We start from the raw sequence: 16,732 nt of genomic DNA, 5'->3' as shown, positions 1-16,732 counted from the left end.
AACAAAACAGTTGGCAAGACAAACAGTTCATCTCCATAAACATTTCCGGAACAACGTCCGTATTAAAGATAACCCACAAAATAGTAGGGTAGAAAAGCCCACCTCGATTGCTTAGCTTTTAAACAGTTTCCTTCTTCAACCACAATTTCCTCGTAAAAGATCACCCTTTTGAAAGATAAATAAGTATCATAATTAGAATCAGGAAAGACGGGGTTTAAACGACAATGCATGAATCCTACGTGGATGACTTCGACATCTAGCACGTTACACGTACGCACACTTAACAACATCTTATAAGTCAATCACACAAAAACACACGTCCGAAACACACCACGCACGCACCCGACACGCATACAACGTACTCAAGACGCGCACACGACACACACGCAACACTCATACCCCCGGCATACCCTCACTGTGCAAACGGCTCACTTGGCTCGGAAAAGGTTCGGAAAAAGGATCGGCGTCTCAGCCTGGCTCGGTGTCTCGGCCGCCTGGCTCGGCACCTCGGCCGGCTGTCTCGCCGCCTGGCTCGGTGTCTCGGCCGCCTGGCTCGGCACCTCGGCCGACCGTCTCGGCCGCCTGGCTCGGCACCTCTGCCGACCGTCTCGGCCGCCTGGCTCGGCACCTCGGCCGACCGTCTCGGCCGCCTGGCTCGGCACCTCGGCCGACCGTCTCGGCCGCCTGGCTCGGCACTGGCTCGGCGTCTGTCTCGGCATCTGGCTCGGCACCTGTCTCGGCATTGGCTCGGCACCTGTCTCGGCATCTGGCTCGGCACCTGTCTCGGCATCTGGCTCGGCACCTGGCGCGGCACCTGTCTCGGCATTGGCTCGGCACCTGTCTCGGCATCTGGCTCGGCACCTGTCTCGGCATCTGGCTCGGCACCTGGCGCGGCACCTGTCTCGGCACTGGCTCGGCACCTGGCCCGATCAAGTGTACACCCATTTTCCCCCAACCCACGATTCTCAAACCTTATACGACATTCCCACCATACATTCTACATCCCAAAACACACCCAAACCCATGGGATCAAACCTTCAAAACTCCCCACAACACTGCCCTAGGCCGAACCCCAAAACTCTCGGCCAACACACACAAACCACCCGAACCAAACGCTGATTCCTCCGAGCCATCTCTTGGCCAAATGCACCCACTTACCTCACAATATCAAAACACCCAGAAACACCCCCAATTCGCACAAACACATCACCCAAAAACATACATCTCGCAGAACTGCGCAGTTCACTTACAAAAACCATAATAAAATCATCCGACACCCAAAGAAGCTGAAATTTACACACCACACCCAAGACACATCCAAGTTTATACAGTTAAAAAATTCGTATCAAAAAGAGATCGTTTGCTCAGTCAAAAAGGGGTCGGAACCCACTGTCAGTTATCACCAAAAACATGTTCAACACAAACATATAGCCACAAAACCTATTCAGCATCTAAACCATCCAAAAACGTCCTACATGCATGTTTTTTTCGAAATTATTAAGAGTTAGGGTCTTGGGTTACCTTTCCCGGATAGTTCAAACGTAGATCAAAAGCTTTCCCTACTCCGCTTCCAAATTCGGTACGAGAGAGATACCTTGACGAAACCAAGAAATAAATGAGAGGGAGTGAGAGGGAAAGAGAACCGAGAGGGAGAAGGAGGGAGAACTTACCGGCGAGAGGACGATAGCGAGAGAGAGAGGAGAGAAAACGATTATGAGGGAGAGATGAGAGAAACCGATAGTGAGAGGGAGAGATGAGAGAAAAGAGAGAGTAACGGTTGTTGTGGGAGTGGGGAGGTTGAGAAATTTGTGGGAGAGGGGGAGGGGTTTTCGAAAAAGAGAGAGGGAGAGGGAGAGGAAAAGAAATTAATTAATTAGGAGTAATTTAACCCATGACTTAATTAATTATCCCCCTTTACAAAAAGCTTAGGTAAATAATATCACATCCACAACAATAATATAAATCAATTAAGATTTTCCACACCATATATTACACAAAATCATCCATTAAGTAAAAAGAAATAAAAAAAAATTATAAACTTTCGGATATTACAATTAAGTTCTTTAACAAAAGTAATTCACTTGATCCAACACAAAGGGTTTTAATATCATAGTCCAAATCACAAAATTCCATACAATATTCTAACTTCATCTGCATAACAATGCGTACATCACGAAGGTCCTCAGGGCCATGGAACTCGAATATAAAGATACTAAATTTCATTAATGCTTGATTATGAAAATAATACAAGTGGTAGTAAATATAGACTCTTCTAACAACCCTATGTGGTTCTGACTTATTTGCGATCCGGGAAAGAACCGACAAAGAAAACCCGGAAAGGAGCTTATATCATGCTCGACTCTATTAGGACGTAGACATGGGTTGCTCGGCCACTACAGGCTTGGAGAAGGCCAAGTCTGTATCAGCAAACGAGTAACCTTATTTGACATTACTATTACAGTTCCAACATAGGGAAATTATTTCACATGCAAAAATACGTAAATTACTATGACATCTTTAAATAATAACGATTGTACAAAGCTTTTATTCCTTGGATATCATCTGGATCCAAGTTCTTGACCTGTCCGGCTGGAAACTTCGGAAACATGATTGCTGCATTAATCGAGCTATGCTCGAGCCCCAAAAGGTGTCCGATTTCATGAAGTGCAACGGTTTCTAGGTGGAAAGCGCCTGCAACCGACCCAACAGACCACCTCTCTTCGGCATCGTAATGGAACCTTCCATTGGTAGGTGCAAATATAGGTTACAAATTTTATTTTATAGCCACGTTCAACAGCATTTTGTAAATTAATATTTTACATCAATGTGTGTTTGAGACATACTTTATGTAAATTTCTATTAATTAAATCAAAACTACAAGTTAATAAATCTTAGTTAAAAATTTAATCGACTAATAATCGTTATTTATACTAATTTGATAACTCAAATCTGCAGGGTACATAACTCAAAAGTGGCAAAGCACAAGCCAAATGCAAAATATGTATGTATGGTGAGTTGCTCAAAAAATATTGAACGATGATATATGTATATGACAAGACACAAATTTAGATTTTTCAACATACTATATTTTTCATGTATTCATTAAGTTTGGAGGTAAACGAGTAATGTTGTAGATAAGATCAAACTATGTAATTATATATTTATATAAATAAATTGTATAGATTGTACTCAATTATATAAGTATGCAACAATTATGAATTTTGAGTTTTACATGTAAGTAGTTGACAATTTTCTAACCCGAAATTTACATAATCGTGATAATTAAATATCTACCTAACTGCCAAACTTTTCAGTACTACTTTTTGAATTTTGAGTTTTACATGTAATATCACACAAAAAATAAATACTCTGTCGATATCTTTTCAAGTACTCGGTCATGGCTTCTAAGATCTTTCACCCCATCTTCTTTATTTCTCATTTTCATTCTACTTGCACCAGTTGGCCATGCCAAGAGGAGCACCCCAAGTGACAAAAACTCATCACCTTTTAATTTCATCAAGAAGTTAAAAGGTTGTCACAAGGGAAACAACACAAAAGATATCCTTGAGCTCAAAGCCTATATCGAGAAATTCGGTTACCTCAGCTATGGAAACAATATTCATGCCACAAATGATGATTTCGATGACATCCTAGAATCAGCCATCAAAACCTACCAGAAAAACTACAACATCAAACCCTCAGGTATCATAGATGATGAAATGATATCAAAAATGACAACCCCACGATGCGGGGTGCCTGATATCGTTAACGGTACCAACTACATGCAACCCCGTGGCAATAAGCACGAGTCGAGCTCGAGCAACATCCACATAGTATCTCACTAGAGTTTCTTTCCAGGAATCCCTAGATGGCCTAAAACCCATCTCACTTATAGATTTGTGTCCAACTTTCCCACAAATGCAATCCCCCCTGTGGCACGTGCCTTCCAAAAGTGGGATGCTGCAACCCACTTTTCCTTTTCACAAGTCCCATCCGATCAAATCTCTGATTTGGAAATAGGGTTCTTTAGAGGTAATCACGGAGATGGATACCCTTTTGATGGCCGTGGCGGAACTCTAGCTCATGCATTTGGACCTACTAATGGAAGGTTCCATTACGACGCCGACGAGAGGTGGTCTGTTGGGCCTGTTGCAGGCGCTTTCGACTTAGAAACCGTTGCACTTCATGAAATCGGACACCTTTTGGGGCTCGGGCATAGCTCGGTTAATGCAGCAATCATGTTTTCCGGGATCGGATCCGGACAGGTCAAGAACTCGCATTCAGATGATATCCAAGGAATAAGAGCTTTGTACAATCGTTACTACTACTAGTATATTTAAATAATTTCCCTATGTTGGAATTGTAATTAGGGATGTAAATCGGGCCGGCCCTACTCGGGTTGCGGGTCAATCGGGTGCGGGCTAATCGGGTTGTGAATTCTTTCGGGTTGTAAAAGTTCAACCCTAACCCTAAAACCTCGGGTTGCTACCGATAAGATTAACATGCGATCAATCCAATAAATAATGATGAAAATTAGTTATATTCATAAAATGTAAAATATTTAATTATGATAAATTTGAGATATATGGTCAAACTCAATCATAAACATGATCAAATACTAATATTTGAGATATTTCGTGAAATTTAATGCATGTTTTAGAAATTTAAATATTTTTAAGTGAATTTAGAGTTTTTAATTTATTTATAAATTATTATATTAACAAAAATTCAATATATAATTTGTATATTTAATATAAAATTGAAAGTTATTTTTTAGTTATCTATATTATAAAATTAATTAATGAAGTGTCGAATTATGAGTAAAAAATAGAATAATAGAAATTTTATCGGGTTTTCGGGTCTAGCCCTAACGGGCCACGGGTTAATCGGGTGCGGGCTAATCGGGTTTTAATTTTATCGGGCTAGAAATTTTCAGCCCTAACCCTATAAATTTGGCGGGCTATTCGGGTTAGCCCACGGGTTGCGGGCTACATTGACATCCCTAGTTGTAATAGTAGTGAATAAGCTTACTCGTTCGCTGATACCGAGCAACCCATGTCTACGTCCCAATATAGTCGAGCATGATATAAATTCCTTTCCGGGTTTTCTTTGTCGGTTCTTTCCCGGATCGCAAATAAGTCAGAACTGCATAGGGTCATTAGAAGAGTCTATATATACTACCGGTTTGTATTATTTTCATAATTAAGCATTAATAAATTTAGTATCTTTATATTTGAGTTGCATGGCCCTGAGGACCTTCGTGGCGCACCACATTGTTATGCAGATGAAGTTAGAATTATGGTATGGAATTTGTATGAACAATGATTTCTGATTTGGACTATGATATTAAAACCCTTTGTGTTGGATCAAGTCATTAATTTGCTTTTGTTAAAGAACTTAATCATATCTTAAAAAATTAAGATAGTTTATGTGTTTTAGAACTACTACATTAGAGGCCTTTTCAATAAACTTAAAAATATTGTTTAATTTTATAGGGGGGATGCAGGGCATGTATGGTGGGATTTTGGTGACCAGTAATCTAAATTAGATAGGCAATTAATTTTTACACATAAGAGAGGTTGACCTTGTTCCAAACTAGTTTAAATCTATATTTGCTACAATAATTCAATTTTCTTTACTCCAACTCCATTTTGTCCTTTGGACTTTTGAAAAATGACACATTAAATCATATTTTGTGGAGTTCTGTATAGTGGGGAGTTCTTAGGCTTAGTTCGAAATTTTGTGGCACATATACCGATAATACGTGGTTATGCAATCAAACCGCTAAGTGAAATGCCAAAGTGATCTATTGCTTGTTCGAATAGTACTAGAACCGAGTTTTGGGATGGATTTCGTGTTGAAATTTTGCAATCGGAGTTTATAGGTCGACTTCAATCACGTTCTTCGTGCATGGATTACAATGCGCGAGGAACTAGCACATACTCATCTTCAATGTGATACTATTATTGAAGAAATTAACCGTTAAAGTTTATTTGTACCTTTTGTTTAATTTTGTTTCTCGTTGTAGTTTTTTTTATATTGTTTTCTTAATATGTTATTTTGCTACTATATTTTATTTTATTTGATAACATAAAAATTAATAAATGAAAAGAGCCGTGAAAATGAAGAGAGACGGATTTTAAGGGAATAATTTACAATGCTATTACAGGTGAAAAATAAAATGCTGACGTACCAGGAAGAAAATAGGGATAAACGGATTTATAGGCCACTATTGCGAGTGCCTTTATGGAATATGCTTTTTTACAATTGCAATTTCCTTGCAAATACGCAGTTGAACGACTTGTATATTTTTCCAGTGTCATCATAGCTAGAGACTCTTTCTTCTCCCATTCAATGCGCTAAATGAGAAAAGTGATCATTGATTACAATTTACACGTTTGAAGATTTATTTTGCCAAAACCTTCTTGATTACATAGGTTGTGTCTATGCATCAGTTTAATTAATCAAAACAACGTGTAGGTTCCAAACCTTTATACTCTCATGGCTTATCTCTGAAATGTATGAACTATTTCATTTTCAGCCCATCCATGAAAAAAATATTAATTTTTAAATTTTTGAAAATTCAATTATACTACTAATAATGTGTATCTCACTTTCCACTAACACCATCACATTTTTATAAATCCGTTAGTATGGAAATCTTCATTCTTGTGTACTTATGTTTAATAAAAATAACAGGGTTTATAAAAATGTGAGAAATAATTAGTGATTTGTACCTAATTATTTCTCATAGTTCTTGTTTAGAAACCGCAACTTTAATAGTTCAGAAGAATTGGAATAAATCGTTGCACACAATATTCCAAGTAAAGCCATTAACTTAAGCACTAACAATCTCCCAAAATTCATCTTCATAATTATTCTTTGCGTCTGCGAAACACACTCTATAAATACGTACGATAGGTAGCATTAACATGTACCACAAAACAACTTAAGCTTTCGTACATTTTTCAAGTTCTCATTCATGGCTTTTAAGATTTTTCTGCCCATCTCCCTCATCTTCCTAATTTTCATTCTTCTTGCTCCAATTGGCCATGCCAAGAGGAGCACCCCAAGTGACAAAACCTCTTCACCTTTTGATTTCATCAAGAAATTAAAAGGTTGTCACAAGGGAAACCACACAAAAGAAATCCACGAGCTCAAAGCTTATCTCGAGAAATTCGGTTATCTCAAATATGAAGACAAAACCCATGCCACTAATGATGATTTTGATGATACTCTGGAATCAGCTATCAAAACCTACCAGAAAAACTACCACATCAAACCCTCAGGTATCGTAGATGATAAAACGATATCAAAAATGACAACCCCACGATGTGGGGTGCCTGATATCGTCAATGGCACTAACTACATGCAACCTCGTGGCAAGAAACACACGCCGGGCTTTAGCAACATCCACACGGTGTCACACTACAGATTCTTTCCAGGAAACCCTAGATGGCCATCTTCCAAAACCCATCTCACTTTTCGATTCTCCCCCAACTTTCCCGTAAGTGCTGTCGCCCCCGTGGCACGTGCCTTCCACAAATGGGACTTAGCCACTCACTTCACCTTCGCACAAGTGGGAGCCAATCAAAACTCTGATATGATCATAGAGTTCCATCGCCGCAACCACGGAGATGGAGCCTCTTTTGATGGCCCCGGTGGAGTCCTAGCTCATGCATTTGCACCTACCAATGGAAGGTTCCATTATGATGCCGACGAGAGGTGGTCTATTGGGTCAGTGGCGGGTGCTTTCGACCTAGAAACCATTGCGCTTCATGAAATCGGACACCTTCTAGGGCTCGGACATAGCTCGGTTAATGCAGCAATCATGTTTTCGGGGATCGGAGCAGGACAGATCAAGAATTTGCATAACGATGATATTCAAGGAATAAGGGCGTTGTACGGTCGCTAAAATTCCATATTACTTTATGTATTGTTTGCATGTGAGAATAATTTCCCTATGTTGGGATATTTGTAATAGTATCTAAGGTTATAGTACTTGTTTGCTTTTATGCTGTCGTAACTTGTGTGGTGTGAATTTGGATATGTAATCCTCATTCAGCAAGTTATTTACGTAATTTTTCTACGTTGGGATTTGTAATAGGACATGTTCTTGTGTTATCGAATATACTCATAAGGAGTACTATGAAATTAAAACTCCTAGCATTAATTAAATTATGTTCTACTCATTGAAATAATTAAATTACAAGTTATTGAATAAAACGTAATCAGAGAAACGCCGTCTTGGAGAGTTGGTGTTGCGGCGAGGTCAAAATTTCTTTATATTAATCAAAATTTATAAGAATAAAGCAAACTTCACCACGCCGACAAAACAAAAATTAAGGGAGAGATCTAGCATGTAGTTACATACATATTTAGTTTGGGGTATGATCCGTTGCTAACTTTTCTTAAGTTGCTAACTTGCTAACTAATCAATGTAATGTATTAAAAATGTTAACATGATGATACTGAAATGCCAAAATAAACTTAAGTTGATATTTTAATACATTATGTTGACATTGAAATTTAAATGTTAATACAATTTATTAAAATATCAACACAAATATGTGTTGACATTTTTATGTGACCGTATTTACATTTTTAATACACTACGTTGATGAGTTAGCAAGTTAACAATTTAAGAAAACGCATCCATATTTAGTTTTGTTTTGCGTGGTGTAGTTTGCTTTATTTTTATAAATTTTGATTAATATATGTGAATAACACAAGTTTTACACCAATGTGCAATAAAATAACCAGTGATATAATTTTATATTAATAGATGAATAATATAATTTGTATATTGATAGAATGATATGATTTATGTTATTGGTAGATTAATATAATTTGTATAGTAATTACTCCTATTGTCTTAATAGGTATACGTTATGCGAATAAATATATTGATTGAATATAGTATTATGGATGGAAATAATATAAAATAATATAAAATAGAAGAAGTGAAGAATAATTTAATTTTTGGAAGAGGAAATAATATAAAATAGAAGAAGTCAAGAATAATTTAATTTTTGGGTTTGCTTTGTCTTAATTGACTGGCTTTGACTTGGAATATTGGGTTTAGAATTAATTGATAAATAAAGACCAGGTCATCAACAACACTATTGTTGTAGGTATCTCACGAGAATGTGAGAAATAATTAACTTCAAATCATAAATGGATTAAACACAGTTAATATTAAAGGTTAGGAAACGATGAGATTAATTGAACCTTAATTAACATAGCATTGTAAAGTCCAAAAAATTAGGTCACTGCTAAACAGCTCAAAATAATAAAATCGAAAGTTATTAATGTAAATTCGATCTATTTATGATTTTTATGTCAACCATTTGGAAGTATTGTAGCGAAAAACAAAGCAACAAAAGAAACAAGATGAGATTTATAGTGTCCCATAAATGTTGTCAAATTCCTTGTTCCTTCCATTATTAAAATTTCATAACTGTTTTTTTTTGGGTTCCGACTTGGTTAGATTAAGGAAAAATCCCTTTGGTTATTTTAAGTCTTCTTTTTCTCAGTGAAAATAAGAAAACCACTACCTCCAAAACCAAATAGAAACTTAAAATATATGGAAATAATCCCTTTGGAAAGCCAAAAAAATCCTATCTATATTTTATTCTCTTTCTGGACTCCCAATCAGCTGTGAAATTAGAAATTACAAATCTCGAAGAAGATTTTAAGTAATTACCATTTGACGAATTATTTAATTTTGAAATTATTTGCATGTGCCTTCATATTTAAAGTTATGTCACATTAATTGTATCTTTTGCTTGACGATGTCAAATATTGCTAATTCCAGTTAAGTTACTTTTATTAATTGATGGAAAATGGATTAAAAAAAACGTGTTATTATTGACTTTTTCCCTTTAGCGGTATTGATCGAGAGAAGATTGACTCAACACGCTGGAAAAATATACAAGTCGTTCGACTGCATGGTTGCAAGGAAATTGCACTTGAGATCATAAACACATTCTATGAAACATGTTTAGTAGGGCGTAGTCTACGGCGTGTCCAAGATAATATAAATGAATGAAAAAGGGAAGAATAAACATTATCTTACTGTATCGACGAGTGAAATTGTAATTTCCCTAAATATTTCTTAAAATTCTCAAATCGACGTCGTTCGATGACTACCTCTTCCATAAAAATTTGCCGAGGGGTGGCGTTCATAGCGTTTCAAGTTGATAGTAAGGAAAAATTAGGCCAAATTATTGATTTTGGACAACTATATCCATTGATTTCATTACGTTTTATAACAAGAAGTCTACGTACAATGTTTATTTTCTAAAATTTTGTCACTAATTACGTAATTAGAGAAACATCGCCTTGGAGCATTGGTGTTGTGACGGGGTCAATCCGAGGCTCGTGCTTGGTGCAGCACATATTCGGTGATGGAGCCGGATATTGGCCTATGGCCAAACATTAATCATAATTTTATGAATTCAAATACTCCTGGGTTTGGCACGAGTTTTAATATATGCTCCCTCCACCCCGAAGAATATGCTCTTATGGTAGGGCGTACTTTAAGGGCGTCCCACTGCAGGTGGAAGGGTAGGAGGATAAAATGATGATGTGGCGGAGCATAGGGTGAGCATCTACAATGGGGCGCCCTATAGGGCGCCCTATGCTCCGCCGCATCATCATTCTATCCTCCTACCCTTCCATCGCCCTAAGCATTTTATTTATTTGAATATTTAAAACACTACAAAAATTGGAAAAAAAACTTCATTTCATTGAAAGTTCAAAGGTTATAGTACGAAATAAAAAAAACTACAAATTCTCCGCCTCCTAGGCCTGCTCCGCCGCTTCGCGCTCCATTTCGGCCAAGCATTCCGCCGCATCCTCATGAACGCAATCGAATAAGGCCCGAGTCAAGGCCCGAGTAATGTCCTCCGATGTACTCCAGTAGTCGCGGGGTTTCATTTTTTTAGTGAGAAAGATAGGGAGTGAAATATTGGTGTGGGGGGAAAGTGAGAGATGAGAGAAAATTATTGGTGTGGGAAATGGAAGCGAAATGAAGGTTTAAATAGATAAAAAAAATTTGAAAAAAAAGGAAAATGCGTTGCATCGTCCGCGGTATCGTCCGCATCGCCCGCAGTGGGGCGGACGATGCATGTTCGAAGGCCTATCGTCCGTGGACGAAGCATAGGGCGTGGACATTGGATGCTCTAAAGTAAGAGAGAGGTAGAGAGAAAAAATAAATAAAGTATTGTTAGTGGAGAATGGGCCCCACCTCATTAGAGAGAAAAAACTTTCCAAAATTTGAATGTGCATTTTCTTGTGGGACGAGCAAAAAAAGGAAAGTATTCTTGAGGGACGGAGGGAGTATTTGGCAAATTAAGAGAGAGATAAAGGGTAGTGAAAGTAGTATTATTGGACAGTGAGTACATCAATAGTAGCCTATGATAGTAATTATAAATAAAACAATATGTAGAGGTAATGTGTTATTTAATTATTTTTAAATTAAAAAATTCATATTTTCCAAGTGAACTAATATAAAATAACAGTAGTTCATATTTATCGAGGACAAAGAGATACTTAAATATAAAACTAATATTAAATAATAATTTAATAAAATGGTAATCTTATTTACATCTCAATATATAAGAAAACAACTTACCCTATTTCAGGTATTGTTCTTATTCTATATCAATATTATTTTAACATGAAATTAGTTTTGTACATGATTTTTTCATGTGGATTAATAATGTTTTCTTTGCACCCTCAATCCATTCTATTTCATGTGTATTAATAATGTTTTCTTTGCACTCTCAGTTCATTCTATCAAAATTTTGTAAACGGTGAATTATTTTTTTTCTAATGATCTATTAAAATGATATTTTGCTATCCTAAACTTTATCCCGCCCCCTCTTATTTTCCACGAACTATTTATTTATTTTATTATTATGTTAATGTATCTGTTGTTGATGATGATTTAAATCTTTATTCTAGTACTTTTTAAATGTATAAATTTGATGATGATTTAAATCTTTATTCTAGTACTTTTTTAATATATATTTATACATTATTTTTAGTATAGTCAATGGTTCTGATTTGGATATGCTCTTCTATTTCAGGAACATAAATCACACATTCACCATCCAAATTCATAAAAAAAAGAGAAAGAGCGAAAGTCATAATCAAGGAAAAACATGATGAATGATTCAATGTACCGAGTTGAAATGGTGCATTTACGAGTAGAAGAATTGAAAAAAATCACAAGTAATTCATAGCAATTTCCTGTTCATCTTCCAGCATGCCCTACACAACTTGTCCATCATAAATCACAAGTAATTTCTGGCCAGGTATGCCCTGTCCCCTACACACATTGCCATAAAGAATCACAAGGAGTTTCTGGCCAAGCATGCCCTACACACACAACTATTCCATTAAATTTGCTTCTATACCATATTTCTTTGAATATTACAGCCAGTCCATATCTAATAGTAGAACCTATAAAATAGTAATACTAGAAAGTAATCTATTATAATTATTTATTGCATCCTCAAACCAAAAATCCTGAATCCGTGATGGTAAATTTATTACTATATGCAAAATTGTAAATTGTTCAAACCTAAGATGAAGATGGTCTTATTTTGCTTTTAACTTTTACTTGTTCTTTAGTTCGTTTGTTATAACAAACGAAATCACCATGAATAACATTAATTGCAGGAATTTATGATTTAACTCATCTACTAAATTGAGTAAGGCAAAAAAATCTACTTACTTAGTTGAAATCAATATCCATATAAAAAAGATTTACCACGCCCTACCAAACACGTTTCAAGGAATATACCTTTAGAATTGCAACGACTTGTATTTTTTTCATGGCGTCTTCGTTGGGAGACAATATGCTTGAAAGAGACAATATTAACATGTTGAATGTTAGATATTAAAGATTTAATCTAGCCAAAACCTTCTTGATTAGGTAGTCTATACTCTATGCACCAGTTGCTATTATAGTTTTTAAATTCCAAAAAATCTTCCTTTTTAAAATAATCAACTTTTTGTATTGCTTATGTTTAACCATGAGCGATTAGAAGCTACTTATTTCTCACTATTCTAGTTTACAAAACCAAAGCACTAATTAGGGCGAAGCTAGGAATGTGGCAACGGGGGGCGATATTTTTTATCTCAGATATTAACCACTCTATTATTAGGCCAAGTCATACATACACAATCAGTGACGGATCTATCATGGGCCAAGCCACCACTCTGGCAGGGGGCTTGGCCGGCTCCTAGACCACTAGCATCTCTTTATAGAACAGAAAGGAGGAGCGGAAGAGAGGACTGGACAACACCGGTTGTCAAAACTGGAATTTCTTCATTTTTATTTCTCGTCATTTACCTTCAATCTTTATTCAAGAAAATAAATTGGATAAAAGAGAGGTGAGATTTTCTTTTTAGATTTATTTCTTCCATGGATAGTACGTAGAGGCATAGAAATGGGAAAAAATAGATGAGGTCTCAAAAGAATAAATGCTTAAGTAGATAGTAGTACTCCCTTCGTTCCACCATACGTGATCAAAATAGATCAGGTGTCAAAAGAATAAATGTTTAGGTTGTCCTGCTATGGGTGTCAAATAATCACAAATTATTTAATATTTCCAAATTTATAAAAACTAGCTTAGTTCCAAAAAAAACTTCAAAATTTATTAAGACAAATTTTCAAATCTTATTAAGATAGATTGGTCCAGAGAATAAATAAGATAAATTATCAAAACACATCATAAACAGTTAATACTATCATCTAACGTTTCGTAAAATGTATAAATACATTATACTATAAAATTTAATAGTATTTTAATAATTGTATTCTTTTTTTAAAAATTGCACTGGCTTATTTAAATTCCCGGTTCTGTCACTGCGCGCAATCAATCAATAGTTGGTCTACGCACTATTGCATAGAGCACTTGTAGGGAACTTCATTGCGGAAATATTCCTCTCTAAAGAGGCAGTGACAATTGGTATCAGTGACAACTTAACCCACATATAATCCAACCGAAAACATCATAAAAAAGTTTCCTTGCTGAAACCATCTTCTAAGCAAGACCTCCTATCACCACTATTTGTGAAAATCTATGTACAGGAAAAAGTTGATTTTGAAGCTAACAGTACAAAACATATTCAGTTTAAAATTTGGCATCGTTTGACACGCCACGAGTTTTAAGAAAAGTAATAGAAAATGAATTGAAAAAGTTAGTAACACGTGGGTCATACTTTTATATATTATTTTTAAAATAAAATGCGAGTAGAAATAAGTTAGTGGAATGTGGAGTCCACTACCAAAAATGGTTAAAGTGAAATGAGATAAATTTTTAGGGACGAACGAAAAAGGAAATAAGTGATAAATTTTCAGGGATGAAGGGAATAATAGACAACTATTCCCTCCGTCACATAAAAGATGCCAACATTCTTAAGTGACTCGAGATTTTTAAGTGGAGTTTTTTAGTAAGGTAAAATAGAGAGAAAAAGTTAGTTGAATATTTTAATGAGGTAAGAAGAAAGAGAAAGAGAAAATTTATTCCAAAAGTAGAATGCGTTCATCTTGATTTGGATAAACAGGAAAGGAAAAATAATTATCTTAAATATGGGACGGAGGAAATACTATGAGAAGTTGGTTCTTTGAAATAAATTGGATAATCTATATTACATGTCAATGAAAGCAATACCATTACAAAAGTGAACTTAAAATTTGGGCACAAATTTTAAAAATATCAAATAGAGCACAAATTTAAAAAGAAAAAAGAAAAGAAAAGACAATCCTTATTTCTTTCAACAGAAAATTAAATCCACAAAATTTAATTTAAACACATTAAATAAAAGACCTGCATAATTAAAGGAATGAAAAAACTTAAGGATTTTTAATTGTTAAATACATAAAATTTACTAGTATACCCTTGAGTAATGGGGACCATGGGCTGCCAAACCTCCACCTCCCAATATTGCCCGATAATTGTTTAGAAGTATAGAATAATTTGTTGTGCCCAATATTCCATGTCAACCAAAGTCGTTCACTTAAACACGAATCACACTCCCAAAATTCTATTACTTCTTAACTACTTCTATAGATTTTTATTCCTTACCTCGCCAAACACAGTCTATAAATACGTACAATAGGTAGCATTAACATGTATCACAAAACAAATTAAACATTCTTACAATTTCAAGTTCTCATTCATGGCTTTTAAGATCTTTCATCCCATTGCCTTCATCTTCCTCATTTTCATACTACTTGCTCCAATTGGCCATGCCAAGAGGAGCACCCCAAGTGACAAAACCTCATCACCTTTTGATTTCATCAAGAAATTAAAAGGCTGTCACAAGGGAAACCACACAAAAGAAATCCACGAGCTCAAAGCCTATCTCGAGAAATTCGGTTACCTCAAATATGAAAACAAATCCCAAGCCACTGACGATGATTTCGACGATATCCTAGAGTCAGCCGTCAAAACCTACCAAGAAAATTACCACATCAAACCCTCAGGCATCGTAGACGATGCAACGATATCCAAAATGACAACCCCGCGATGTGGGAACCCTGATATCGCTAACGGCACTAACTACATGCAGCCTCGTGACAAGAAACACAACATCCACACAGTGTCTCACTACACTTTCTTTCCGGGAAACCCTAGATGGCCATCTACCAAAACCCATCTCACTTTTCGATTCTCTCCCAACTTTCCCGTGAATGCTGTAGCCCCCGTGGCACGTGCCTTCCACAAATGGGACTTAGCCACACACTTCACCTTTGCACAAGTGGGAGCCAATCAAAACTCTGATATGATCATAGAGTTCCATCGCCGCGACCATGGAGATGGAGCCCCTTTTGATGGCCCCGGTGGAGTCCTAGCTCATGCATTTGCACCTACCAACGGAAGGTTCCATTATGATGCCGACGAGAGATGGTCTGTTGGCTCAGTGGCGGGTTCTTTCGACCTAGAAACCCTTGCGCTTCATGAAATCGGACACCTTCTAGGGCTCGGGCATAGCTCGATCAATGAGGCAATCATGTTTTCGGGGATCGGATCCGGAGAGATCAAGAATTTGCATCCGGATGATATCCAAGGAATAAAGGCTTTGTACGGTCGCTAAAATTCCATATTACTATGTGTTTCCCTATTCTACTTTATGTGTATCGTTTGCATGTGAAAATAATTTCCCTATGTTGGGATTTATGTCATACTATGTGTTTGCTTTTATGGTGTTGTAACTTGTATTAGTATTATATTTCGAAATAAATCCATCTCTCATCTCTACTCGTTAAAATATTCAATTACTCTCTCGGTCCCAACTACATTTCGAAATAAATCCATCTTTAACCAGCCATTACATTTGGTGTTCTTGTCTTCTCTATATACTCATAATTAAGTACTCCTTCCATTCCACTCAAAATTTCCATTTTTTCTTTTTAATTTGTTTTGGTACTATTTCGAAATAAATCCATCTCTCATCTCTACTCGTTAAAATATTCAATTACTCTCTCGGTCCCAACTAAATTGAGACAAATCTTTTGGGCACGGAGGTTAAGAAATTGTGTTGAAAATTATGAGAGAGTAATAAAGTAGGAAAGATAGAGAGAGTAAAGTAGCCGGTGAAATAAAGTAAGAGTGATTGAATGTTTTGTTTTTTTGTCAAAAAAGGAAATGACTCAACTTAGATGGAACATCCGAAAGAGAAATACGACTCAACTTAGTTGGGACGGAGGGAG

General features: G+C 36.3%; 2 protein-coding genes and 1 pseudogene across 2 annotated transcripts; all 3 read left to right on the top strand.

Moving 5' to 3' along the window:
- Positions 1 to 2,377: 2,377 nt before the first annotated feature.
- Positions 2,378 to 4,331, top strand: LOC121791558 (annotated as a pseudogene).
- Positions 4,332 to 6,954: 2,623 nt separating this feature from the next.
- LOC121791557 (metalloendoproteinase 3-MMP-like) lies at positions 6,955 to 8,013 on the top strand. The gene has a single exon (XM_042189468.1). It carries the CDS (start codon positions 6,983 to 6,985, stop codon positions 7,913 to 7,915), a length of 933 nt encoding a protein of 310 aa, XP_042045402.1. The 5' UTR covers positions 6,955 to 6,982; the 3' UTR covers positions 7,916 to 8,013.
- Positions 8,014 to 15,138: 7,125 nt separating this feature from the next.
- LOC121791556 (metalloendoproteinase 3-MMP-like) lies at positions 15,139 to 16,292 on the top strand. The gene has a single exon (XM_042189467.1). It carries the CDS (start codon positions 15,199 to 15,201, stop codon positions 16,114 to 16,116), a length of 918 nt encoding a protein of 305 aa, XP_042045401.1. The 5' UTR covers positions 15,139 to 15,198; the 3' UTR covers positions 16,117 to 16,292.
- Positions 16,293 to 16,732: the final 440 nt, after the last annotated feature.

This window comes from Salvia splendens, unplaced genomic scaffold, assembly GCF_004379255.2.
Source record: "Salvia splendens isolate huo1 unplaced genomic scaffold, SspV2 ctg842, whole genome shotgun sequence".
NCBI classification, from domain to species: Eukaryota; Viridiplantae; Streptophyta; class Magnoliopsida; order Lamiales; family Lamiaceae; genus Salvia; species Salvia splendens.
Note: the sequence above shows the minus strand (reverse complement) of the source record. Positions and strands in the feature narration are given on the sequence as shown.

What these genes read in the sequence shown, in the direction of transcription:
- LOC121791557 (XM_042189468.1), top strand. Translation starts at nt 6,983, where the DNA reads ATGGCTTTTAAGATTTTTCTGCCCATCTCCCTCATCTTCCTAATTTTC.
- LOC121791556 (XM_042189467.1), top strand. Translation starts at nt 15,199, where the DNA reads ATGGCTTTTAAGATCTTTCATCCCATTGCCTTCATCTTCCTCATTTTC.